A 27,822-nucleotide genomic window follows, 5' to 3' on the forward strand; every position below is an offset into this window, starting at 1 on the left:
AAAGGTGAAGAGGATTTCATGTAATCCATGGACACCAGTGAAGATCACAAATCATTGAAGAAAAAAGGTTCAGCGCCCTGTCTAGTGGGTCTAAATGACCCAACTCCCTACATTACAGTGCCTAGGATAGCACAAGGCTTAAACGTGTTTCATCCATCCATCTTTCTGCTTCTCAGATTTATGGTCCTCAGGAATGTAGATATTTGATTTCTTGTTCTGTTCCAATTATTATTTTCCTGGTTATGGGCTGTTCATTCCAGACTTTACCTAATCTCAGTAACATTTAATAAAAATGCTTTATTCTGACACAAATGACATAATAACAATAAAAAATAACCCATTTGACACATTGTGATGGGTAATAAAGCTTCCAGTCTGACCTTACGTTGCCCATTCAGTAGTGTTGGGTATCATCGTTATCAATATAACAACTTGGGTTTTGGAAAAAAATCAGCACACAACTTGAGGTTCTTTATTTCTCATACAAATAAAAACAAGAGTATATCTCCAACCTGACAATTTAAAGTCTCTTGTGGTATTTTTGGATAGTTTCTTCTATTTAAACACACCTAAAAGCTGTTTCCATAGAGGCAATGATGGCAAGTCTTGGAATTCACTGAATTCAGCTTGATATTAAAAGTGGGACTTTTGATTGAATCCCATTAGTTTAAGAGCCACAGTTGTGGTCCATTAGTTAGGGGGTGGATTCTTTGTTCCTCACTACCTGTGGCCCGTGCTCCTGTGGCTGGCTTTGTCTCCGGCCAGGTCTTCCTCAACAACATTAGCATAGCCTTCTTTCTTGATGCAGCCGGCCAGGACCTGCAGCACCAGCTGGAGTCTACGGTCCATGGCTTGCAGGTGGGGCTGGATGAGGAGGGGGGAGAGGCGATCGCGGAGCAGAGATTCCTCCATTATGGAGCTCAGCTGGTATTCCTCCTTGGCTAGCAGCTGAAGACGCAGGTAGGTGGACCTCTTTACCCTGGAAACACAAGCCTAGTGAATAAGTTGATGTCTCTGCTTTTGAGAACACATTATTATCAAAATATTAGTTTCTAACAGAAACCAGATTTGAGTAAAACTGACTTTAGGATGACTTTAAGCACCATGTATGAGTGAAACATTCTACCCAAATCACCTGCAGCATTGACTGAGGGGCACCAGGATGGACAGCTCATCATGAGAGTGTTTTCCAAACCTGCAAAAGACAGACGAAGATCCAACTGAGGAAAATGATATTTTTGTTATATGAATTCTATATTCAGATTTTGCTATTTTCTCATGAATTCACAAAGTATGAAGCTAAACCGCAATGGAGACTGCTTTCTTTTTATGTGTGCAGCAACAGTTAGCAAACATGAAGCATAAAAACAAGCTAAAAGTCTTTACCCCCTTCCGTTGTCCAGGTGAATGATGAACGTGTCATTTCCGAACTTCTCAAATGTTTCATAATGGTGGCGGTCCATATTACCTGAAGAAGAAAAGAGGTCAATGGATTCAATATGTGTGGACAGCATATATAAGTATGTCTAAGATTTGCAGCAATAATAATGTCAAGAAGGTCGCATCATTTTCTGTGACTTCTTTTCTAGTCAATTTATTAATTTATATCTCAAAAAGATTTGGTATATCTAAGTTTTTTTTTTAATTCCTTGATATAAAACAATCAGCTAATCAATCATTCTGGGTATGAAAAAAAATTAGCTAATCATGAATCAGTAGAGAAGTTTTTACAACTTGTATTTCAGTTTCATAGAAACGAGTGTGAACTCAGCCTTCTTGGTTTGATTCATTCAAAAAGAAAAAACAAAAACACTTTTAGGCCAAAAAAACCCTTTTAATTCTATAAATAGTTTATATTTATTCTCAAATTCTAAGGAAAAAAAATATTTATTTTTACAATTTGGATTTTAAAGGATTTTAGACAAAAATATATTTTTTATCTTGTTTTTTTTTTTAATATAAATGTAAGCATTTGAGGAATGTTTTTTAAACCTTCTTTAGCAGCTTCGATGTTTTCCCTCATCATTTTTCCCTCTTACCCATTAGGAAGTCAAAGATGGTCATGTCCATGACGTCCAGCAGTCGAGAGCCGCGGTCATATGGAGGAGTCTGTTTCACCTCATCGCAGTAATCTGGATCCACCTCCCATCTAAGAGAATTGAAGGCAGACAATAGTTGAAAAAAAAAGTGAAACCGTTATGCTTTCAGATTTAGGAAGTGAGGACATATTTGCTCACTCTGCTTTCTTGCGCTTGTGGTAGGAACGCCTCCAGGGGTTTCTCCAGGTCTTGCGCTTCGCCAGGTTGAGGTCTGGTAGAAAAGCTGCAACCGAGCCTTCAATCTGGTCTGGTTTACCGCACAGAGCATGCTCAGTGGAGCAGTAGTAGGAGCATTCACCGTAGAAGCAGACGTTATTGGCTGGAGAAAGTAAACACCGATTTAGAAATGAGGTGACCCTAGCGTAATCCATGAAAGTGTTGAAAAATATAAAAAACATTTCATGTGAGAATCTCCATCATTTCTAGAAAATGATAACAGGAGTAGTCATAGAAAGGAATGACTTCTAATGTTATCATTCCTAGAAAGGAGACTTAAATACCAAACATGAATCCCCTGTGCAGCTGCTTATGCATGCAACCTGAAAACCCAGATGTATAAGAGAGATGACAATAAAGTATACTTTTCTTTTTGTATTGTATTGCACATCTTCCATATTTTTTTGGCTTCAGATTTCAGTGCTGCACTGAAAGCCTTTTGGAAACTAAGCTGAATGTTCTCATTGTCGTGCAGGACAATAGCTTTCCTCAAAGGACCCACACTGGGTCTTATTGGCCACCAGTTTCCATTCATAAAGCAGCGCATAACCTTTGGAACCTGATAAAGGTCGTGTAATCCCAGCCTCTTTGCAAATCTGTATAGGTTTGCTTTAGGTGCCTCTGGGATATTAAAGTTTCTTTCATAGTTTAGGATCCTGTTCATCCTAAGGATTTTTGTTGGATTAAAAAGAGTTTATTTTTTTTACACATGACTGAGAGCTTTAACTGCAAAGCAAAGTATTTGATCCTTGCAAAATCCTTGTTTTTAGATATTTTCCCAGATTTGAAGTTGTTTTCTTTGCTCTACACCTTTCCAAGCTTTTCTCAAAATCAGCACAGTTGTGTATTTTTGTGTCTCATTAAGAGCTTAGATGGAGATATAAATAAATTATCATTAAAATGAGCCAAAATTATTTTGCTCCATATACTTCACAATAGAAAAAAACTTAATTTAAGACGCACAAAAAACCTAACTTTTTTACTGTAATATTTGGTTTAATTTTAAGGATGCTATTTTAAATTTCAACAAAAGTTAGACTGGCATTCATTCGTTCATCTTCTAAGCCATTTTGTCCCTTTCTGGGTCACGGGGCTGCTGGAGCCTATCCCAGCCACTCGTGGACGAAAACCAAGGACATCCTGGACAGGACGCCAGTCTGTTGCAGGGCCACAATCACACACCCATGCACACTCAGATTCATGGGACAATTTAGAGCAACAATTCGTCCAATGAAGCATGTTTTTGGAAGGTTGAAGAAAGCAGGAATCCTCAGGGAAAACCTGCGCATGTATGGGGAGAAGATGCAAACTAGACTGGCATTAATTTTTATTATTTAGGAAAAAAAAAATCTAGATTTATGTTCCAAGAATAATTTCTAGTTTTAGATTTTATAAGGGTCTATTAAGACGGGCAAATTTGTACTAAGATCGTGTTTTCAATTTGTTCACATTTTGTTCTAAAGAAGTCATTTCCAAAAATCTTTTTGTCACTGTAATCAAAATGAACAATAACGTACTTAAAAAGAAAAACATACAAAAAACATGTTTGCTTAGTACTAGCAAAAAATACTTATTAATGGGCTATATAATAATATTTATTCCTGGCCGTGAGTCAGCAATGTATGTTTAGGTCGAACGAACGCTAGTATTATTTGTCCTATAAGAAATTCTATTATATGTTAGCATGAAGCTAGCGGCCTTTGGCTTTACTGCTGTTATGCATTAGGTCACTGGAAAAGGAAATGCAGAAAAGATGGATCTCTTCTTTTATGGATCGATTATTGATATATTAAACTTGGATTGATTCAGATCGATTTTTCGATGTTATCAGATTAGTGTTGTTTTATCAATGTTTAAGCTACCTCTTTTTACGGTTGTTTAACAGTGTTTGTCAGATTATTTGACTTGGATAAGGATTAAAAAAAAGGTAAAGTAAGTTTGTAAATTTCTATTAAAAATATATTATTTTTTCAAAATTATTAGTTTCTTCTAGATGGTTCTGTGCCACATTGCACACATTTTGTAACGAAATCCCTCTTATGTTTGGTTTTGATGTTATTAAAAAGAAATTACGCAATGATTCCAATCTATTTAGTTAGGTTTTTTTCTTTTTTATTGTGTCTTTTTATTTATTTATTTACCGGTATTTATTTTTATCACATAAAGGACACGGTCTAACTGCTGGCTGTAAGGAGTCTGCTTTCAAAGTTTCTCCTCAGAGTATTTCAGAAGCGAGCAGAGTCTCTACCTGGTGAGATGAAGAAGGTCCTCCACAGTTTCTTATCCCGCGTCACATCCCTGATCTCTCTTGTCATGTTGACGAGTCGTCCCGCCACTGGGGGCACTCTCCGAAAGTCAAGGATCCTGGACAGAGTTGAAGGTTTTTAGGTGGAAGGACTAATTTGACCGAAAAGATTACAGTTTGTTACAGGAATGTCTCCTCTCTCCACCTCTTTTCTTTTTTCCACTGTATCTATTCATCCACTGCTTATTTTGCTTCACTTTGCAGTTGTTCAAATGACCTTCACCTATTTGTGACTAAAACTGAGCCTCCTGGGAGCCGGTAGAGACAAAAACAAAAAACAAAAGGTCCACTTTGTGAAACCTTATCCTACAGAGGACGGCATTGAGGGGGAGCAAGCTACAGCGTCACCCTAGGTCCTCCTCACAATGGCTCACCTGTGCGTTTGCATGGGTGTGTACATGATGATATGTGCAGAGATTTGCAGCACTGACACACTTGGATTGTTTTTTTTGTACACCTGTGACTTTTTGGAGATCACAAGAGAATAAAGCGCACAAAACCCTGTCAGAAATGGAGACGCGGTTTCTGTAAAAGCTAAAAAAAGGGTGTTCAACAGAAGTTTATATCAAATAACAAAATAGAATGATTCAGTATGACGTCCAAAGGGGAAGTAAGAGACTGGAAACAAACAACTTCTACTGTAGGTGTGATATTAAAGACTCCTTATCGTATTAACACGATGTTTAGGCGGTGATAAGAAAGTTCTGCCCACACAAACACAGAGCAGAGACGTGACGGTTTTTGTCTGTTTACGTCTAATGAAATCCCCAAAGTCACAAGATCAGCATGAAATCAAAACTCCCAGCAGCCAAGATGATCCGAACTCTGTCTAATCCCTCATGCTTTTAATCCCATTCAAATTTTCACAGCTCCAATCCATAAGTAACCTCCATCTCTTTGGGGTTAAAACTGTAATTTTTCCAAACATACACTTGAATTGACTTTCTTCCTGGAATGAACAAAGGGTGCATAGAAAACAGAAACATTGAAATGACTGAATTGTGTTTGTTTTTTTAATAAAAAAAATAAAAAAAAGACATTTCACCTGTCCAGGTGAAATGCAGCAACCTCTGCATTGTGTCTTTCAAAGTCAGAGAAGTAGAAGAAGTCTGGAGGTGTTTCCTGCTCCCGCGTCTGCCTGAAAGACAGTTCAAGGCGACAATCAGTGAAAACTGTTTTTGCGAGGTAAGCACACAAGAAACCTTTACTCTCATGTGGGAGACGTGGATTAGCGCCAGCTGACCCATAGATCTGCTTCAGGAAAATCGAGGTCTGACAACAGCACAAACTTTTGTTTCTTAATCCTACCAAGGCACATGTAATCAGACCTGAGAATAAACTACACAATGACATGCACACGTCAACACTTTTTTTTGTTCCTCTTGGCCTTCTGCTTTAAGTTAAAGTTCAGGAGATGAAGATCAGATGAACCTTTACCTCCTGTTTCTGTTTCATAGAAAAGTGGAAACAAATAATTATGTGCAGACAGAGAGTCGTGACGTTTTAAAGTATATTCTTTTCCTTTGACGCATGTTGCCTTTCACCCCATAATAAAAGCGCATTATCAAATTCCAGAGTTTTTGTATGTCTTTTGCAGTGACAACATATCACCTTCCAAGTCTACTTAAATGATTCGATGACCCACTTTGGCTGATAGAAAGCGTGTCTGGTGAATCTGAATGAGGGACACTGCAGAGTTGGTTGCCATGGTCACCAAGATGTAAAATGTAGTTTCATAGAAGTTTAGCAGAATTTTGAATATGTCAGGGATGAAATGTGAAATCTTACTCCATATCCTCTAAAACCCACATTTTTTAAAGAGTCTTTGATAATAATGTTATGACACCATACACGGTTTTTATCTTAAGGAGGGATTATGCTGCAGCAGAGGCGCTGTTGGTGCTACAGCAGAATCTGTGTGAAGCTGAACCGCCTGCCTGCGAGGACTTGGTTCTTGCTGACTTTGCAGTTTCTTTGCTCTTTCATGAGCTCAGACCTGCATTGAGGGATATATTAGAGAGCGATCAGGGAGGGAGGGGAGGAGCCTCTGAACAGCTGTGGCGCCGACTTCATGCACACTCTCTCACACACAGGATTAGGACATCACAGACTCTTGTGGATTTGCACTGCGTCCTTAACCCTACGCTTAACAGTTTCCTGCTCATGTCAAAATAAGTTTGATCAAAAGCTTTGTTATATTACCCCAAACATAAAAAAAATCTGTTTTTATGACATTTTCTAGTGAAAAAAAATCAAAGAAAATCTTAAAATCTTCCAAAGAAAATGGCAATTTACACTTTTGTCAACAGAGGGCAGCAGAGACAAACCCTTTGAGAAAATCTCTGAGGCAACTTCTTCCATGGTGACCTTTTGATTAAAAATATTGGAAGAAAATAAACATTTCTTCCCACATGTGAACACAAACAAGAAAACAGTTTTAAATTCTGTGAGGTTCTTGATGGTAATTTATTTTATAAAGTTTACTAACATTTTTAAAACACAGTATTGCTGAAATTTGCTAATGAATGTTGAAGAACTGGACCTAAATGCTAATTAAGCTGAAAAAAATAAATAAAAGCAAGGACATATAGGTTTTTGAAAAAAAACAACAACAAACAACCAAACGTTAGAACTTTGCTATGAAAAAGGCTAAATGTTAAATAAATGAAAAGAGAAAATGTAGGTGAGCAAAATTAGAAAAACAATTAAAAATGCTAACATAAGAGCTAAATGCTAATTTAGCTGAACAAGCTATTAGAAAATAATATATAAATAAAAATAAAATTAAATATATGACAATACATTGAATAATGCTAATACTGTTCCTAAATGCTACATTAAATAACCAAAGTGTGGGAATGTCTACCCTTGTTTGAATACTGGTAAACAAAGCAAATAAATTAACCACTGAAAGCAGAACATAATTGAAAGCATTTTAAATATACAAATATGCAAAGAAGGGATGGTTTAGGAACTTCTTTCTAAATAAACAGACTCTGCTAGGTCTAACTTTAGCACATGTATCTGCTTTCTGTGTTGTGAAATAAAGAAATAAAGAAAGGCCATGGCTGTTTTGACTGTCAACTGGTATTTTTACTACAAAACCACAGAACTCTCAACATACAAGTATAATTTTTGGATGTATTGTTTTGAGAAGACTGTTAGTCCTCAGGGACTTTGTGGTGATACAGTGAAAGCTCTGACAGAGGCTGAAACAAGTTTGCAGATTGCAAGATAGCAGAAATTTGTTTATACATTTTTTATCAAGGCTCACAAATTCCATCAACAAATCATTCAATAGAAAAGCACATTAAAGAACACAATGAGAAGTACAAAAGCAAAACAATAAAAAAGCAACATTATATTTCAGAAATCAAAACAAAATTCCAGAAACCAAAATAAAAAAATAAAAAAAAGAATGAAACAAAATAAGAAACCGGGAGAGGTAGGTATTATAGAACATTGCTGATTGGATGACTACGTTTGTTCACCTTTTCAACCAGAAGTTATTTGGTGATATCTTCCAATAGAACATATATGTTGAAGCTTTTGGCCAAAGCTACTGCAAATGTTTGGTGATTACTCAATCAACACTTTAATACAATTCCACTTTCCCTCATCTTCAAAACTCAAACGTCACCAATCAGTCATGTTCCATACCTTTTTCTGGTTTCCTTTTTTAAACTTTATATTTCATTTTGATTTCTGGAAATTACCTTTGTTTCCCAAAATGCTTTTTTTTTTTTTAAAACATTTGATTTTTAGAATTTTGTTATGATTTCTAAAATGCAATGTTTTTTTTAATTATTGTTCTGTTTTTTTCAAATTCTTTTTGTGATCTTCAATATGGCTTTGCATTGAGTGATTTGTTAATGGGATTTGGACTTCAGGGCCACCGTACAAATTCTTTCCTTATTGTCCGTAATAGAAACATAACAGCTTTTTCTAAATTGTGCTGTAAAAATATTTATTCACAAGTAAAATTCCCATTTTAACAAATCAGATTTTAGACCGCTGTATTAAATAAAATCATATTTCTCAAAGGTGAGTCAAATGTTTGACTTCAGCAGCTAAGAAAACTGTTTTGTTTGAAGGGACGTGCACGTGTCAGTTCTGGGAAAAGACTGACATAAGAAGTATGCGATTCATTATCGTGCAAAAGAGCAGGACATAATGTTATATGTTTGATATCTGCAACCTCCATAAAACTCTGTGGAAGATTAAAAAGAACAGATAAATTAATCTGAATGTCACTGTGTCGTGTTGCCACAGATTTAGAGCTGGAATGACATTTTAATGCTGTACAGACAAATAGGCAGAGCAAGAGAGCATTTGGAAACTCTGATCCACCAGAGATTTAAGATCCCCATCTTTGACAGTCGCCTACTCCGTCTGACCCTTCGTCCTATACTATAAGTGGCTGAGAAAAAACAACCATCTATAAAATTTTACTTCATGTTTAAAATTAACACTTGATTTCTTCTAACTTACTATAATTTTCCCTTCAAAAAAGCTTTTTATTTAGAAAAAGAAATTACTGAGGGCATCACACTTTATTTACGGTGTGCCCAACCACTGAAATTATTTAGCCTCCATTAACAAATTTTGTTTAGTAATGAAGAACTCATTTTGCCTAAAAGTTGATTTAAAAGGATCTTAAGTGAAACATTTATTACAAAATCATGGATTTTTACTTTTAAAAATGCCTGAAAAGACCACGTGACAACTGTTGTAAAGGGAAATTAATTTTTTTAAATTTAGTAAACATAATTTCTCTCATGGTGACTTTTTTAGTCAATTTCCTGTCTTGTGCCTTTTACTCTTTTGGAGGGAACACCCCATGGAGGCCTATCAGCGGCTCTCTAGGTGACAGACAGGTGAAGAGCTGCAGTGAAAGACTTGGAGATAAAGCCTCTACAGTATGTTGATTTTTGTCAGGATGTCAGCAGGCAGCGCTGCACACAGGACTACCTGACGTAAGACTGTCAGGACTCTGCGTGTGCCAAGTTTACATCCGCAAACAGGAGCTCACAGTGTGAACCTTGCTGCATTTCCCACTCAGTGTCTGCACATCTGCTTGTATTCGCCAACTCCGGCACGGCAGAGAAATCTGCGAGTCGGCTTGGGGCCTCAAGGTAGCCGTCGAGATTGAATTTTAAATCAGTGTTACACAAGTTGTGTTCCAGCCTCAGCTATTTTCAACACGCAGGGTGAAATACTGCCAGGAGGGAAAGGCAAGTCATCTGCATGTGTGGGAAGATGTGCGGCTGATATAATCATAAGAATGAAAGGAGGAAGATCTGACACGAGGAGGATGGGTGAAGGCTTAAGACTTCGGTTTCAAAGTAATTTGACACTCATGAGGTGTGGGAGAATTAATCTGAAGATGGAGCAGAAACCAATGCTTATTATCTGTTTGCTGCACAAAGTGAGTTTGCTGCTTTAGAGCTTCACTGAAACTTTCTATTGGTCTCTTTGTTAAACAGAAGAATACAAAGATGCATGATTTTACATATTTAGAACTGAAAATATCTACATTACCTTACTATATCAATGTCATATTTTTAGTTTGCACAAAAAATTAACACACCGCTTTAATACTTCTATGTTTAGTAGAGTCCACAAATTATTCATAACTCACATGTTTTAGACATAGAACCTTTTGTTCTTAAAAAATAAAAGCTGAGATTTTTTTTTAAGAAGTGATGTTGTTAGTTAATAGTCTTATGTTTTAGAAAATTTGCATTTTTTGTTTTTGCCTATAGTTTCAGGCTTAACCGTATATTTTTGCAAAATATATTTTTATGGTAATGTGTTGAAAAAGTATGACATAACTTGTTAAGGTTTTATTATCCGTTAAAAAATAAAAAAATATTTATAAAAACATACATTCAGCATTCAGTAAAATGCAACTGAAGGGAAATTTCTGACCACATTTACTTTTAACAGATCTTTGTCTTTCAAAAAAACCATAAAGTTTCTGCATTTAATGGTAGAACATTTGCTAATATACAGTACATATACAGTACATCTTTTATTTAGTGAATTTACCAATAATTTCTTTTTATCCGGGTTTTCTTCAACAATATAAAAGCATGATAAGCTTTACAAAAAAGCGTCACATTTTTAATGATAAAAAGGGGTTTAAAAGCATAAATAAAAAACTAATTCTTTCAAAAGTTAAGGTTAGCCCCACTTAAACAACTAAAATAATGGAAAACAAAGGCACATCAAAAAGGATACTGAAGTAAGATACTTTGCAGATATTGAATAAAAAACTTAAATGCATTAAAATACACATGTTAAAGGTGTGAAAATTGTGTAAACATCACAATAATGGGGAGAATGTTTGTGGTTTTACATGTTGGTTCATGATTTGTAATCAAAACAACAAAAATCAGCTGGGAAAAAGTAATTTCTTAATATTTTTTAGTCTTTCTAAAGGATTTTATTCTAAAATTTTAATTTGCTATTTGATTAACTACTGCAACTTAAAATAGGCATACTTTAGAGACAAATCAACCACTTTCTTTTTCCTCTAAATGCCATCTTATGTCCACACTAACATTAAATAAATGTATTAAAGTTTCTCGTTTCAAGATTCAAACTATCGATTTTTATAAATCGTATTCAATTTCCCCTATTCTCCCCCCCAATTATTTACGTTTTTTTTCTCTTCCCTGGTTGTTGTGTTCATATTAAACGCTTTAAGCAAATGCTGGGGCCAAAACATGTTGCTCCGAACAAAGGAGCACAGCTGTGGGCTAGGTCACTTATCTGTGACCAGCAGAACTCCCTGGCAGCCCTCAAGATAGATGACAGAACCCCTCAGAACCAGTAACAATAATTATGTGTGTGTGTCTGAGGTTGAAGGAGAAGCAGAGCGAAGGGGAAAGTGCCTGTACAACTGCCTCATCTGGCCAGATGGCTGTAAATCTCTTTCTGTATGTGTGGGGGATCAGAGAAAGGCTTACAGATCAGAAAAACCGCGCTGCTTTCCGACAGCTCTATTTGACGAGGCAAACACAAAAAACCTCTGAAAAACTATAACTATACAATACGTCAAAACTGAAAGGTTATTTATAAGATTAAAAAGGTCAATAGTTTAAAAAGTAAAAATAAAAGCTCAACTATAATGAGGATTTTTGAATGAATACACTTTTTTTTTGCCAATCCTTTTTGACAGTTTCTCTCATTTTGGTTGGGGATTTTCTTTGTCAAGAGGCGATCTTTTTTTTTTCTAACGCCTTTACTAAAGTAAAGTAAATCAACATTTTTTGCTTCTGACTTTCAGAAATGCAGTGGAAAAATAAAAGGTCAAACTTTTTTTGTCCAAACATCAGTATGTTGTCTAAAAAAATGCATCATTTTTAATTCACTCGACGACTGAAACACAAAATCCATGAAAAATAATCAAAACTATAAAGATAGAATTTAAATTGACTCTACAATTTATTTATTTCTATTCGTAACAGGTTTAACAAAAGATATGAAAAGTTTATTTCAAATTTGTGCACATTTTTAATAAAGAAAAGTAAACTTAGTTGTATGTGACACTAGTGAGACTGCTTAAAGTTTGCTTCCATTGACATCAAAACAAACACATACAGAAGTGCATCAAGCCAGCAGATTATCACCTGTTGTAAGACGCTCTTCTTTATTAAATACAGTAGGTTTATCACATTTTTACTTTATTTCAGAGTTTAAAACTTAGGGACAGAGATAGGCTCGTTTACAAGCCTCCGTTTGATTTGACCTATGAACCCTGTTTAGAAAGCCTTTCTACCTGTACTCGTTTAAGTCATAGTCAACGGCCCATATTATTTAGACGAGTTTTCAATGATCTAGTCAATTTGACTAAAATTGACTAAAAATATAATAAGAATGATAAAATAATAATGATAACATTTTGCTCATGACCCGTTTTTGTTTATAGGGAGATAGAAGACACAACAAGCCAATTAAACAAGAGATGTGCCTATAAACACAGTCACTTATTGAATTGTTAGATGAATAAAATCGATACCAATTCAAACTTACTATTTTATATGAATCGAACAATTGAATACATGACCCCAAAGGTTGTACAGCAGTAAAAAAAACATTTTTGATTTTCTGACTGAGGTGCTCGCTGTTATTTTCCAGTTTTCGAAATTAACCTTACGATTTAGTGTCAAATGTCAATTTTTGTGTATATTTCACCAATAAAAGCTACAAAAAAGTTGATCAACTACACTATCCTTGCTCATTTATCAAAATTTAAAATCATTTCACTCAATATGGTGAGACTTAAAAATTGCTGTTAGGTAGCTAACATTGTTAGTATAAGTGTAAGCGTTCACATGGGGGAAGAAGAGAGGACCAGAGGTGCTAAACCTCTGACTCACATGCTGCATACAACATCCCACACAAACACCATCTACTTCTATTTCACCTATTTTTTTAACTTTAAGTTTAGAGGTTAAGATTAGATTAAAAATGGATGGATAGACATTTTAGATTAGATTGGGTCAGAACTTGACACATTTTCTGATGAGATTAGCGGCTTCCCCCTCCCCGGACTGCACATGAACTCCTTCTTTCATCCACACAAAAGGTTGTGTTCAGAAACAGTGAAAGTGAAGCACTACAGTTGTCCTTTACTGATTTGATATGGTTGTATAGTTAATATTTTATCTGTGTCTATGAGGATTTTATTGTGAAAGTACAGAGTCCAACAAAGCTCACTTCTACATTCCAAGGTCGTTAAAAACAGCATTTCTTGGCTTTGTGGTGTTTATGACATAATTTATCCACGCTGCACCAAGGTGAATCTCAGTTTCGTTTTTTGAGCATCTTCTCTTCTGCATGTTTAAACTATCTCTGACAATGACATGTTTTGCTTTTTGTTGGCTTTAATTGAGTGGCATGACGGATCCAGCCCCATTCCCCTGGGCCCACCGCTCCACATCGCACAAAAAGCCCTGAATCAGTGTGACAAACCAAAGCAGAGCTGCTGAATTTTATCTGTAGATTTCGGGATCCTGTTCCAACAATCATCTAAAAAGGATTCAAGTAGTCGGCAGTGAGGAAACAGGAAATCTTATTAGTATCACTGAGCTATTTTCATTTTCACAAAGCTGTTTTTTTTTTCCTTCTTTGCGCTAGCTTGCTTTCATATTAAAAAGATGTGTTTGTTATTTGGTAAGTGAGTTCATCAGTGGCTTAACGTTGGAAGTGCTACCAGCTGGCAGCTTTCTGACATCAATCAAATGAATGTTTTTGGTGACTAAACAGCTTTCAATTGCATCTCATTCATTGAAAACATTCTCCAGAGCCCTAGCTGTGGTACTAAAGACTACACGAGCCTTAAAATGTAATTGGTGTTTATACATAAACAGGACCTAGGGGCTTTTAGATTACAGGGCAAAAATTCCCTGTAGGGATTTGTCAGCTGGATAAACAAAATAAGACATGTAAAAAAAGAAATAATAATCATAAAAAGTCCATGAACTTTACATGATTTTCAGGTTCAATGTTTCTTTAATTTTAGGCTAAAATTCACTCTATATAAAAAAACCCTATATTGGATTTTAAAAACAATGTAGACACCGCAAATCCTTTTTTTTTAAAAACTGCAAATACCACGTCACCAATTTCTGGAAGTATAAACATAATAAATGTGAATATTTTACAAAATAATTTTATCAATACATTGTGTTCGAAAGATGAAAACTTGGATAAAAAATTAAATTAAAATACTTTTTTTTTTTACATGAAAAATAGTTCACAGGCAATGCATTGTGGTCTATATCTGCCAATCTAGTGACCATAAATGCACACCTGTTTTTCCCAGAGACTTCTGGGAAGTTTCTAGAGCACTAGATTTTGCAATCGGAGATACAGAAAGTTTTACAAAATGTAAAGGCCACTTTACAGAGCACTGAGTATTGAAGGATAGAATTCAGACAGAACCTTTGTTCATGTCACCCAATGCAGAAATCAGAGCGGTATGGATTCAGACCAGAGGTCTGCAACCTAAGGCTCTAGAGCTGCATCCAGCTCTTTCATCTGTCCAATGTAGCTCTTTGGTCTTTGAAAAAAATGCAACAAATATGACTAAGTAATACATTAGGGTTGGCTTCAGTTTTGTTTTTTTATGTTTGGATTTTTAACAAGTCAGATAACTAAAAGAAATATGGTAAATGGTTTAATCTAGTTTCCATCCATCATTAATATTGTTAGAAAATATCCTGTTTGACTTTCTGGCTTTTTAACTTGTTCGACAGGGTGTATTTTATTTTGAAGGGAACTTGGAAGTGCTGCCGACAAAAGACATAACCCTGTTATCATTCAATAATTGTAACTATTTAAAAGCTAAATGAATGGTTTAATGTTCACAACAACATAACTAAACGGTATTTTTCTTGATATAAAGTCAAATTTTGTGGCTCTAGCTATACTTTGGTCTGTGAGAAAAGATCATTCGGGACAATTTATGGTAAAAGTTTGTCTTTGGTACACGTACATACCCCATTTACTTTTGTTTCCTGTTTGACCCACTTCCTGATAATCTTAGAAAACTTCCCTTTTATTCTGAGACTTCTAATTTGCCAAATTAGTTTTTATTTGCATAATTTAAACATTTTGAAGGAAAAGAAAAAACTTCAGAGTGCTTGAATAGCAGTGCCGTTTGAAAAAAAACCCCTCAAAACCATACAAGACATTTCTAAAAACTCCCTCACAATTGTAGTTCCTATTTTGTTGTGAGACGTTGCAGCCCACTTACACAAGCACATAGGCTGGTTTCGGGTTCGGGAGCCTGTCAGCGCTCAGGCAACAATGCAGAAATCAAGAGTGCACGGACAAAAATGCAGTAAATAATAAAAACACATTTTGTAATTCTATTTCTGGAAGTGTCAATTACAGACATAATGTAGAGCTCTCTAACTATTACATTTGCTTTACATTTTTCTTCTTTTCTGCACAACAGAATGTCTGCTAAAGAAAAATGGGCGTGCACAGTGAATGTGCATCATCGATAACAGACTCAAAATAGATTCAAAGGAATTAGTTTCTTTAAAAATCCATCAAAGCACAGTGTGGAACCGGAAAAAAGCCATGCAAATATGTGCTTTGATGGCGATATTATTTTACTGTAGGTTCATATACCACAATAACACGACTTATGCAGTAAATAAACCCTGTGAGGATTCCCCTAAAGGGATTATATCAAAGAATACGACAGCTCTTCACATTTATAGCTATCTTTTCCTTTTTTGGGCGTCCTCACACAGCCTCAACCCACAACAACGTGTTTATATCAACAATCTTAAACGTTCCAGGAACTCCTCATTATAATCATCCATCGACAGTGGATTCCACGTTTCTTTTTTTGAATACAAAAACACACATCTGAGGCAGGCGAAACTATGAACTATGCAGAGGATACACAGACATCGAGGTCATTCTTGGGTCAAAAATATAGAAGAATTAAAATATAGCTGCTTTGCACCGCTTAAAAAAGTACTGAACAGTTCCTGTCTTTCGGTTTAGTCAAAAAAAAGTGCTTTTAAATATCATGTTGACACCTATTGCAAACCTGATATGCAGCCGGCAGTAAACCATGAAATAACTTATGTAAAGCTTGACTGGGAAAACGTTGTAGTGCACTTATCAAAGCCAACCACCAGAAAAGACCAAATGAACATTTTTGATCTGATCAAAGACTGCTTTCCTCAAAGCTCCCATTTCATTTAGATGGAAAAAATGTTTGCATTCTGTAGCTGTTTATGAGTTTTAAAATGATGAACTGTCATGAAGATAAATACTCCATCCGTAAGGAAAAATAACAGTTTGGATCTAAGACGAAGGCGATGCAAAGAACTTCATTTTTGTCTCTCTTTATTACAGCAGCTGAATTTCAATGAGCATCTCCCTCATAGGCAGAAAACTAACAAGGCTTGCAGAAATTTCACTCAGATCACCAACTGTGTACGATACAGAGAAAAGCTCTAGAGATTTTTCTTTCCCCCACTGAGCAACAAAGTTTTAGGTAGTTCTCAAAGAAAAAAAAACAGATTAATCCAAGGTTACAGGAAAAAGGTTAAAAAGGACGAGTTGAGAGGAAAAGAAAACTGTGCAAATTTCATACTTTAAAACAAAAAAACAAAAAAGCAGAACCTTTTTGGAGATGCTGCTCAAAAAGTTTATCCTCTTATGGTGCAAATCATCAAGAATTCATTTCATTGGTGCTAACTAGCTGCTGAACAGTGATACCCAATCACAAAAAACAAAAAAAAGATAATTAAACCCAGAAAGCACTTCTTCTTCCTGGAAAAGGAGACATCAACTTGATAGTGTAAGAACTTTAGATGTCCATGATCTCTGTCCATCTGGTGGGGTAAATATCTGTAAATGGGTAATCCAAAACAATCTCATTATCCAAAGATAAGAAGAAGGTTCTTTCTTTCCTCTCATCACCTTGAGCTCCTTACAGGCTGTCTGGCTTCATGTGTCATTTCATTAATTTTCTGTATGTATCTCAGGAAACAAAATGCTCCAAAAAAGGGAACACAATTGAAAATGCTTTCAGTAAATACAAAAAGAAAATGTAGTAATCCCTGATTGAAGTTTTTTAGTCTTCTGTGCAGTTTGACCTAAAAATATTGATGTCAAAACTCAAACACTTCCATTTTGAGTTATTATTTATGAGATCATTTGTTATCTATGAAAAAATGAGTTTCCAAGTAAAAACTACATTCTAAAAAGTGGGAACCTCTGTATCCTTCTAAGCCATTGATGCAACTCTTCTTTCTCACAAAATGCAGAAGTTTGAACAGCTAAGACAACAGAATGTGAACAAATACTAGGTTTTAGCTCAAACTAAACACACTAATTTTCTGTGTTTCATGCAAAAAATGGCTGCAAAAACTCAAATCCAACATGTAAAAATATAGGAACGGTGCACTTTTTCTAAAAATTGAAAATAAAAAAGTCTCAGAAGTTTTTTTTTTTAGCTTTGTTCACTCCAGAGCTGAACTTTTCTATTTAGACTGGTCAGAAGTCTTGTTGTGTTTTGTGGTTTGTGCTCAGATGCCGTTTCCTAAATAGAAACCATCTATCAGGGGCTAAGTGGTGGCTGAGGGATGTCATTGTGGCCACGAGTGGGTGACAGCAGCACAGGGGGAAGTGGTGACATGAGCGGGAAAACAATTCCGAGGGCTTTCGTTTATGTTTGTGTAAGAGCCAAGAGACGTGGAGCCGGTCCAGAGCACTTGAGGATAAAAAAGACTTAACGAGTATGTGAAGTGACCAAGCGAGAGACGTCCCGCTAGAACCAACAAATAATTTCTGACAAATCTCTGGACGTTCAGAGGCTGAGATGCCGCTCTTAACGGTACTTTAACACTCTTCCTGGGTAGACTGAGAGATGCAGTTTCATCACAAGAGGGGGGTTGTGTTGCAAAAATTACGATTATTCTCAAAACTCTTTCTACTAGAGATTATTTTGAAACTGTTGTGAAAGGGCAAACTGTGTTGACTCATTAATTGAGAAATTGAGATCTTCAAGTTGTATTTTTTTCATGGTGTTGAAAGAAGGGCGAATAAAAAAAACGACCTAAAGTGATTCGTTTTTAACTCTTTAACACCTGAGCTTCAGCCCCAGTGTGACTCCTAGGTGTTTACCTGTTTACGCAATTCCAGCTGACTCTCTGGTAGAGAAAAGCGACTTTACGTCTGTAAACTGATCCATCGGAGCAAAGCCATCACTTTCAGCTGTTTCAAGGTTCGCGTAAACCAGGGGTCTGCACTGCAACCTGAGGCTCTGGAGCCACATGCGCCTCTTGTCTCCTACCATTGTGGCTCTTTGGCTTTGAGGAAAAAATGCAAACAATTCAAACAAATAATGGATTTGTGAGTTACATATTTTTTAAGACTGAAGTGATCTTATATGAGTAAAATAAACAGTTTTTTTGAACCAGTGCTGACATTAGACGAAATCGAAAGGCATTAACGATTCCTCTGCAATGCACGTTCGATAACTGAGCAAAATGATAGTAAAAAGCTTATTATTAGAATAAGTTTAACATAAATCCTTTTTCTCTTCGGCTGCAGAACAGAGCATAGCTGCTGTTCAGAGGCAACACTCTTAATTACATAATGAGTATAATTGAAAGTAAAGCAGGAAGATCTTATGTAGATGCATTTTATTTTGAAAGGAACTTGTGTGTATTGCTGTCAAAAGTTGGTAAAGTTAAAATTGTTTTTATTTAAAAATTATAACTTAATTATTGTAAATATTAAAAAAAACAGATTTTATAACTAAATGTTTTTTTTTAATGTTGAATTGGGATTTTCTGGGGCTTTGGTCTGTAAGAAACAGACTCCTGGCGGGAACGGTTGAAAATATATGGCATGTCAAAAAGCGTGTGTTAATTAGATGTCACTGGCGACAGCTCTAGTGTTAAAGGGTTAATGGATAGGCGTTCTATTGATCAGTGCTGTTAGCCACACTAATACAAAACATTTAGCATCTCTCTGCTTAAAATAATGTTTCTACAAACACAAATATCTCCACAATACAGGAATTTGCTCCATCTGGAAGCAGCTTTCACCTCTCCAGCACAGAGATGACTCTGTTTGCATTTCTGCGGGGTAGGAAGGTACGGTGGCCCAGAAGGGTCACAACACAACACATTAACTTTATACACAACACACTAACTTTACAACACAACACACTAACTTTACACACAACACACTAACTTTACACACAACACACTAACTTTCACACAGGCACGTGCAGTCCCCAACACACACGCACACACAGGACGCAGCCACAGGACGGAGCGGAAAAAAGGAGAGGAGAGGAGCGCGCGTGCAGCGACAGAGTTGTGTAAAGTTAATGTGTTGTGTGTAAAGTTAGTGTGTTGTGTATAAAGTTAATGTGTTGTGTTGTGACCCTTCTGGGCCACCGTACGAAGGTGGCGACTGAGGCGAACGCCGGGATCGTGTTCCCGCATCTTCATCCCTGCTGACACCAGAATCAGCCACACCAGGCCCTCCCACATAATGCTGTGCCAATGTGGAAATGGTGGGGGAACCGTTCTCCTATCCTCTGGTTTAATTGATAAACAATGATTGCATTCTCCCTCCGCCTCTCCTGGACTGTCACAAGGACAGTGGAGCCACACACAGCCGAAATGGCCGCCATGGACAAGCTTGGACAAGTTCAGGCTTGGTCCACAATGGCTGTATTAACCTCTGTGTTACAATCACAAAAGGCCCGTGGTAAAGAGCTACAAAGCAGCCTCTCTTCCCTCTGTGCTGGGACTGTTGTTTCTTTCATCACACGTGGAGATGCACTGTGACAGATCAACCTGGGAAAGGTCATGGGTTAATGACAGAGCAGCACTCTATGGGTTGAGTGGTCCAGCCGTTTTTGTAAAATATTGAGACCTATTTTAACTCTTGTTTTTTTATTTCTAAAATCAGCTAAATCAGAAGCACAAGCATGTTTGGCCATAAAAATTGAAACGGCAATTAACCTTTACGAGCCCTTGGGATCAAGTACCATCCCTGCTGCGTGCTCATTTCAGATAAACAGCTGGGCATTTCTGTGTAGCCTCAGAAGCTGCTTTGTAAGCACTGCAGGCCCTCACCACAAGTCAATACCTGATCTTTATTTATTTTTTGCCGAGCAGAAGTTTCAGCATTCCAGACAAGTATGGCATCAACATTCCTTGAGGGAAGCGGAGGAATTCCCCCTCGCCAGTCTCTAATGATATGGTACAGTTGGAGAGCGGTAAAACAAAAACCAAGCAATGCTTTGGCACACAGAATGTCAGCAGTCACAACAAACGAAAAAAAACAAAAAAAAAAACATGAGAAACTCGCAGGCAGTACAGAGCAGTGTTCAGGTTCACAGGAACGGGCACTGACACCAAAGTGTGAAAGCATGTGGCTTCATGCTGACTCCCGGGCACACACTGAAGGCTTGTTAGTTTGCTTTGGTCAGAGGTTCTCATCAGTGTATTTGAGAAAAAAAACATTTTTTTTGTCTGTTTTAAAAAAATAAAACTGTTTCAATGTAAGATTGTCGAATCAAGTTTTAACCTAATTTGACAGAAAGCAAAACTAACGGTCAAAATTATATTTCACCAAAAACTGGGGGTTTTAACCAAAAACATTGGCTATATTTAAATAAAGAAAAAAGAACATAAAACCTGAATGAATCATCATTGTGGAATTATCTTCATAAGTTTGTACATATAAGCACAAAAAGCAATTCAAATAATTAATCAACCATGTGACATTTTTTTTAGCTTTTTCACTTTACAGTTTACTAATTCTATCTCTTTAAGACCTACTCCGATCATCTTTTAAGCGTTGCAGGGTTAGTTATGATTATGCCATTTTTCAACAAAATTAAACATTTTTTCTCTGTGGAATTTATATCCCTGCCCCCCCATTGCTGAGAGCTCCCTGTTTACACGCTCTCCCGCTAGCTTACAGCCCCTCACCCCCCCAACCTAACCTTAGCGGTGCAACTAAAAAGGCAAGCTGTACTGGAGCATTCAAGACGTACAGTTTTAATCCAGATTCCAGCTCAGACAAGGAAAACACAGACGTACGTGGATGTATTCGTCTACAAGTGGATGCATCAGAATGAAACAGAGAAGGGAGCTTTGGCCCGCCGATTTTAATACAATCTTTATTTAAACTGCATTTTTTTTTTGTCTGCAAACAGAAATACTGAGAAATGCAACTTTGAGCTTAATCGTCTTTAAGTGGCGACATCAGACGTGTTCGTCTTTTGTATCCACATGTCCCGGGAGTGTTGGGATAACCTTTTCCAACTGCAACAATAAATATTAAAATTTTAATTTGGAAATATTAAGGAAGCAGTCAGAATATAACATTGTGTCATTAAAGCTGAGAAGGGAAAACATCATATCATGGCTTAATTTATAGTTTTCAGTCAATCAAAAGTATGTTTACATGGTAACGCCTAATAGAAGGGCAAAAGTTTTAGAATAAACTTTTAGCTTCAGAATTTGCCGCATTTTCCAAAATTTTGCTTCATTTTCATTTACCAATCTAGTGTAAATATTCAGACGGTTAAAATTTTAAAAATGCTATGACTTTTGCAACTTGTTCATATCACCAATGGTGGTATTATGCACAGGTATATTTGACTGCATGACTGATTAATACACGAAAATATTGAATAAAGTGGCGGATAATAATCAGAAACAATCTGACACTTCATTTTGGCAACGAGGGTCCTGCATTCCCAGAGTTAATTGGAGAGTTCTGTGATTACGGTCATTCTGCAGCAACATGAGCATCCAGACAATCAGACATCCCTCCCAGAACCCGGCTCCCCCTCCCTCCAACTCAGCTGGCGTGTAATCACATTACGACGCGGCTCAGCCATGTTTCCCTGAGAGCGCATGAATACTTGTTAAATGGATAGAGGAAACGGAGAGGGCCTAAAAATACAGAGCAGAGTGACAGGCTGAGGATTAGTACCGCCTCAGCGAATCAAACAAACGAGTCCAAAATGAGGATGGAAGGTGGAGACTGAGAGGATGGACAGACTCGGGGAGTGTGGGGAGGTGGTAGAGGAAAAAAAAACAGTGCTTCCTCTGAAGATGACCTAGTAAAACATTGATGTGAAGTCTGTGAGAGCAGGGAGGGATGTGAGGGGAGTCTGTAATAAGACATCCCTCGGTGTGTCTGTGCGAGTGCAGCTGTCAAAAAAAGTAAAAATGTTATTTCAGATTAAAGATGACTCGCAGGTGCGCTCCCTGACCCTCCGAATTTGAAATAGATGCTGAAGCAATCACAAAGACGAAGAAACAAAAGGTGATAATAATGACAGATTTGAGTGACGCCAAACAACTGATCCGGCCTACACACACACACCCTCCACCCCCGGGGCACAGTGCAGTAATAAGGCATAATTAGATAACTAGCAGAACACAGATCAATGATTGACACTTCAATTAAAAAATTTTACGCTCAAATTCTGCCGTCGATCTCGCAGATATTTCACTGAGCCGACTCCGAGTCGCAGCTCGAGCCGCGCATTGATGAATGCGCAGATATGACAAGCCCCTGAATGAGGCGGGTTCTGCGACTGTTATCAAAGCACTAATTAACTGGCTCATGTTGCAGCCCACAAGAGGTCACGGCGCCCACACACACGCGTGGAAAATATGAACACAGGAAGACGAAGCTTTGCAGTCTGAACCAAACTTGTGCAACGAGCAATAGGGTGCTCACACCGACACTCTCAGTTGAGAGGAAGTGAGACAAAAGGAAAAAAAAAGTGAGATCGAGAAGCTGTGTTAAGAATTCTATCAGCCTGAAGCTGGACTGCACTGTATCTTTGATGAAAGCAACAGAGAGGAAGGGGATGAAAGAGAGGGATGAAGAAGAAGAAGAAGGAAAAGAGGCGGTGTAAATTGAGCAATCCTCCTCCACATTAGAGCAGCTTAAGCACAAATTAATCTTAAAGACCTTCGGAGGGAGTTGGTGGGGCTCAGTGCCTTAGGAGGAGCTGCTGGAGCCCGCTGGCTCTGGCTGCATGGATGCACATGCAAAAGCTGCATGAGAAACAGATGTTGATGAGCACAGTGGGTGTGTGTGTGTGTGTGTGACTGAGATTACCCACTGTTGACAAGAAAAACAAAGAAGATATTACTCAACACGGTACTTTTAGCAGTTTTTAAAATGCTCTCCAGAGCAATATTGTGGGTTGTAATGGGATTTTTCAACAAAAAAATATAATACTATAATATAATTAGCGTATACTTATTTCCAATAAAACTGTGTTTTATAGGACAGTTTTACAATGTAACCAAACTTTCTTTTCTTTCTGCTTATAATTAAATAGGGAAAATTATTCCTAAGAGACCAGTTATGGTCAGTAAAGTGACATTTTTTTTCCAAAGCATGACATGAAATGCTTTACTACTATATTTTTCTGAGTTTAAGTTGTATTTTATTTTTATATAGTTTGGCCAGTTGTGCGACTTATATGTGCTTTTTAAAAATAATAATTGGTTAATGTGTTTATTATTTTCCCACTAAATACCACTAGAGGGCACTGTAGGTGTGTGTATCAGTATTTTTAACGGAGAAGAAAAAGCTTTTGCCTCAGCGGAGTTGTTCAGAATAGTGAGGGGCGATACCACACTTTTAAGATTTTAGACTATCCCAATTACTTTTCTGCAAAAGTTATTTAATCAATGATTTTTTTGCATATTGGTTGTCATCCTAAAAACAAATACAATCAGAAACAGAGGTCATAACTTTAATTTGCGAAGTTAAAATACAAAACTGTTCTTTCTAAAACCACCTACTCTAACATGCACAACTCCTATGGTCACATGACTGATGAAGCAGCTCAATATGCTGTGGGCTGGGGGGTGTTTCAGTACAAAACACTGGTGTAACTCACCTAATATCCAAAAAACATTAGAAATGACAGATGCACTTCGATTTTAATTATTAATCGATACTTTAATAGAGTAGTCAATACCCAAATTGGTGATGTATGGGTCTTTATTGGTATCAATGCTCCCATCACTATTTCTAAACCTACCCAGAAGTTATAGAATTCAATAGATTTAGTGATTTAAAGCGATATAAAGAGTTCAGTTAACTTGTTAGCATGTTCTTTATGGTTATCTGAATAATTGTTCATATGTTATGCTAATATATTACAAACTTATTCAATTCCTTTTATGTTTCATGAAGCTAAATACAGCTATGGTAGTGAAGTGTGCATATGTTCAGTTTATTATTGATATCTACTCTATTATTAAGATTTACCTTTCAAGATAAAATGTCTGTTCTTGTTCCCGAATTTTGTTAAGTACATTTCTCCCCAAAGTGCAACTTAAATACGATTTTTTCTTCTTCATTATGCATGTTTTTTCTGCTGTGACTTATATACTCCAGAGCGACTTATACTCTGAAAAATACGATATACATGATAATTTCAGTCCAGTGTCTTTAACTGGCTCTGCCTCACACCCTGTGCCACTGCTCCATAAATACACAGCCTCATTTATCTTGTGCAGCAATAAATACATTGTAAATCAAGAGCTGATTTGCATTGCTGATCCCACGGCTTTCATCATCCTCAGTGTTTCCAGTAATGAGGTGTTGCTTGTAATGATTTCAAAAGCTAATCCCACTCCTAAAGCACACTCACTCACTGCAAGACAGCAAAATCAATATTTAAAACCTTTTTTTAAGCACTCTTATGTTGTAATGTTTTTATGTGTAACCTTTGGCGAATCATGACTAATTTAGCAACATCACCAAAGGGAAAGACGGGCAAAAAAAGTGACTAGCTCGTGCTCAGGCGTCAGAACACTCGGCGGTGTCAGACTTTTTTGCGGTGGAAGCCTGTTAGGAAACATTTGACTGTTTCACTGTGAACAGATTTCCCCATTAATCTTGCAAAGTCACCAAACGGCGGTCAAGAAATACTATAAAGGCAAAGAAAAATTACAAAGCAGGGCAACTGTTCACGTGCCCCGTTCTATCTGCCCCACTTAGGAACACACCACACCTGCTCTCTGCAGATTGCCTTTGATTTGAGCAGCCAGGTCAGACAATTTCGGTACGCCGAAACGCTGCTTTGTCCACTGGCAACCAAACCGGGACGGCTGAACAGCTGAGACTCCATCTTTACAAAGACTGGTTGAGCCATAAAATCTTGGTTGGTAAAGTGGAATTGAAGGGCATAAAAAATGTAGCCGGACGTGTTCCTAATTTGCCCGAACAAGGTCATAATCCTGCGTCAGTTTGTGCTCGCTTTGACTTGTAAAAATCATTAAGGTTGTGCTAAATGTCCGGGTAGCAAATCCTCTGTTCTGTAGGCAAAGTGTGCGCTCGCAGTGCTCTGAGGGAGTTGATTCAGCTGCAGCTTGGCCCAATGCTCTTCTTGCAGGATGCATAAACTCCATAGCCCCCCCCCCCCCCACAGAATCCCTCTTTTCTGTGTGCTCGCACACAGGCGTTTGGGTGTGTGCGTGTGTGCTGCAGCTGTGCGTGCAGCTGTCTATAGTAATATGACTCATTTGTGTTTTTGCATGCATTCAGAGATGAGTTCAGACAGCATTTCTAAAAAGTGCTTCCAACTGACAGCCGACGGCATTAGAATGGGGCTTGTGGGAAATCTTTAGCGAAACGCTGTTAAAAGAAAAGACTGTCAAAAAAAAAAAGAAACTGAGACAACAATTTTTTTCCGCCTTTCAGGTATGAAATGCAGTTTGGGCGATTAATTCATGATGGTCTTTTGGGTTTAACAGATGCGCATGTGTTGTTTTTTTAAACTTTAACAGGGGTGGAGGCTGGGATGTCAGGAACAAAATGGGTTTGGATAGTAACTTTCAGTAAGACAAAGTGGATTTTTGTGGATTTTGTTCATGTTTGGATTGTGTATTTATGGCAGTCGAGACCATATCTCCAACAAATTACTCTGCTCTGGTTCCACAGGTGTCGTCTGAGTCACTTTCAGCAGGAAATGGTTCACAAAGAGCCAGAAACGTCCAGCAAAAGAATTATTCATTTGGATAAAATCTAGTTTCTGTAAAAAAATCTCACTTCCTGTGCAAAAACATATTTATACAAGTTAGAAAAGCACAGATTGTTTCACTAAAAAATGATAAAAGTACCCCACTTAGAAAAAAATCATTACCACATAAGGGCAAATAAAAAGAAGAAACAATAAAGAGATTTTTAGGGTAGAAAGAAATAAAAAGTCTAAAACAAGATAAAAAAATTAAGATGAGATAGTAAAATTTTAAATTTTTTGGAATGGTAGCGCTTTAACAGGGCTACAATATGACTTTTTCTTACAAAACAATGTTTTAGAATTAAAAACTCTATAAAAACACAACATTTAAAGACAAAAACAAACAAAAATAATCTGTGTTGTTGCTGCTGTTTTATATTATGTTGAAGGCAGTGAAACCAGGACTTTTTTTATATAAAAAAGAGGAAAAAAACAGTATAGTATCAAAATTGTGATTTATAACTCAGCCTCTCATCTGACAAGTCTATTTAGTGGGACATGAACATTAAGCATGGAGCACACACCACATCTAGGAACTTGGCAAGCATGTATGGACACCAGAGATGAGGGCCAGACAGACACGGAGCTCTGGCATGGAGGATTTCCACTTGGCCTGGATCTTGGCTCCAGCTGGAGGACCCGGTTCCCTGACAGGTTGGCAGCGGTGATTCTGCCCAACCCTCTGGACTTTTGATGCTTCTAATCTCACCCCCCCCCCCCCCTTCCTGAATCAGCGCATGCTCTGCTAACACACCCCTTCGCTTCTTCCTCCTCAACCATCTTTGATCAGTTTTCCAACACGTTCCTCACCTAACTTCAGCTCTCATCTATTTTGATCTCATTTTAGAAGGAAAGGTTTTCTTAGTGAAGAGTCCTACATTATTCATTCACTCACTTTAATCCCCAGAGCCCCTTAGAAACCTGAACTTTTACAGATGAAGCTTTAGGAAATTGTTAACAGTTTAATGTCCTTTCAGAATAATCCATATACGTTTTCGGAGGTAAATTGATAGAGGATCAATTTTCAGGTGACGAGAGCAAATTCAAAGAAAAAAATTGTAGAATTGTTTCTGTATTTTTTTTTTAGGGCTCACACTTGAATCACAAAGTTAGGGAGATAAAACAACCACTTTTCCGAAGCTGCACCGATTCAAGATCCTGTTGAGTTGCGTGACAGGTTGTCAGCTTGTGCAGTTTTCTATTTTCATCTACCTCAAAAGAGGCTTGGAACCCTCAAAGCCTCTCTGTAGCAACACTTGATCCAGTAGAGATAAAATAAATAAATAAATGAATAACGCTGAAGTGATGGAACTCAAGCTTCTGAACTACTGTACCCAGGGTGCACCTCAGTTCCTAAAATAAAAGTGGAACTGATCACAGTGACAGACCCGACAAAAGCTCTTCATGTGCTTCAACACGAGCAGAACAGGGTTTTCTTTTTTTTCACTGTCGCCCTTTTGCATTGCTGTAATTCAGCTCTGAAGAATTTTGTATGATATCTGTAAACAAAGCGGATGGATGATTGTGACAGACAAAGCAGCGAGCTTGAATAAAATATGACAGCTGAAACAAAGAGCTGCAGAAATGTGAAGCCTGTGATACAGAGGCTGACATGTAATCAC

General features: G+C 37.2%; 1 protein-coding gene across 1 annotated transcript in view; it reads right to left on the bottom strand.

Moving 5' to 3' along the window:
* Window positions 1–450: 450 nt before the first annotated feature.
* The window catches only part of LOC101163577 (extracellular serine/threonine protein kinase FAM20C), a 36,311-nt gene continuing 8,939 nt past the window's right edge, over window positions 451–27,822 (bottom strand). The window contains exons 4-10 of the mRNA XM_011478236.3: window positions 5,666–5,758; window positions 4,564–4,679; window positions 2,238–2,418; window positions 2,040–2,149; window positions 1,387–1,468; window positions 1,136–1,195; window positions 451–979 (exon numbers count right to left, since the gene is read on the bottom strand). Coding sequence (XP_011476538.1) covers window positions 721–979; window positions 1,136–1,195; window positions 1,387–1,468; window positions 2,040–2,149; window positions 2,238–2,418; window positions 4,564–4,679; window positions 5,666–5,758 — 901 coding nt within the window. The 3' untranslated portion in view covers window positions 451–720. The remainder of the gene's footprint in view (window positions 980–1,135; window positions 1,196–1,386; window positions 1,469–2,039; window positions 2,150–2,237; window positions 2,419–4,563; window positions 4,680–5,665; window positions 5,759–27,822) is intronic.

The sequence above is a fragment of the Oryzias latipes genome, chromosome 8, assembly GCF_002234675.1.
Source record: "Oryzias latipes chromosome 8, ASM223467v1".
Lineage (NCBI taxonomy): Eukaryota > Metazoa > Chordata > Actinopteri > Beloniformes > Adrianichthyidae > Oryzias > Oryzias latipes.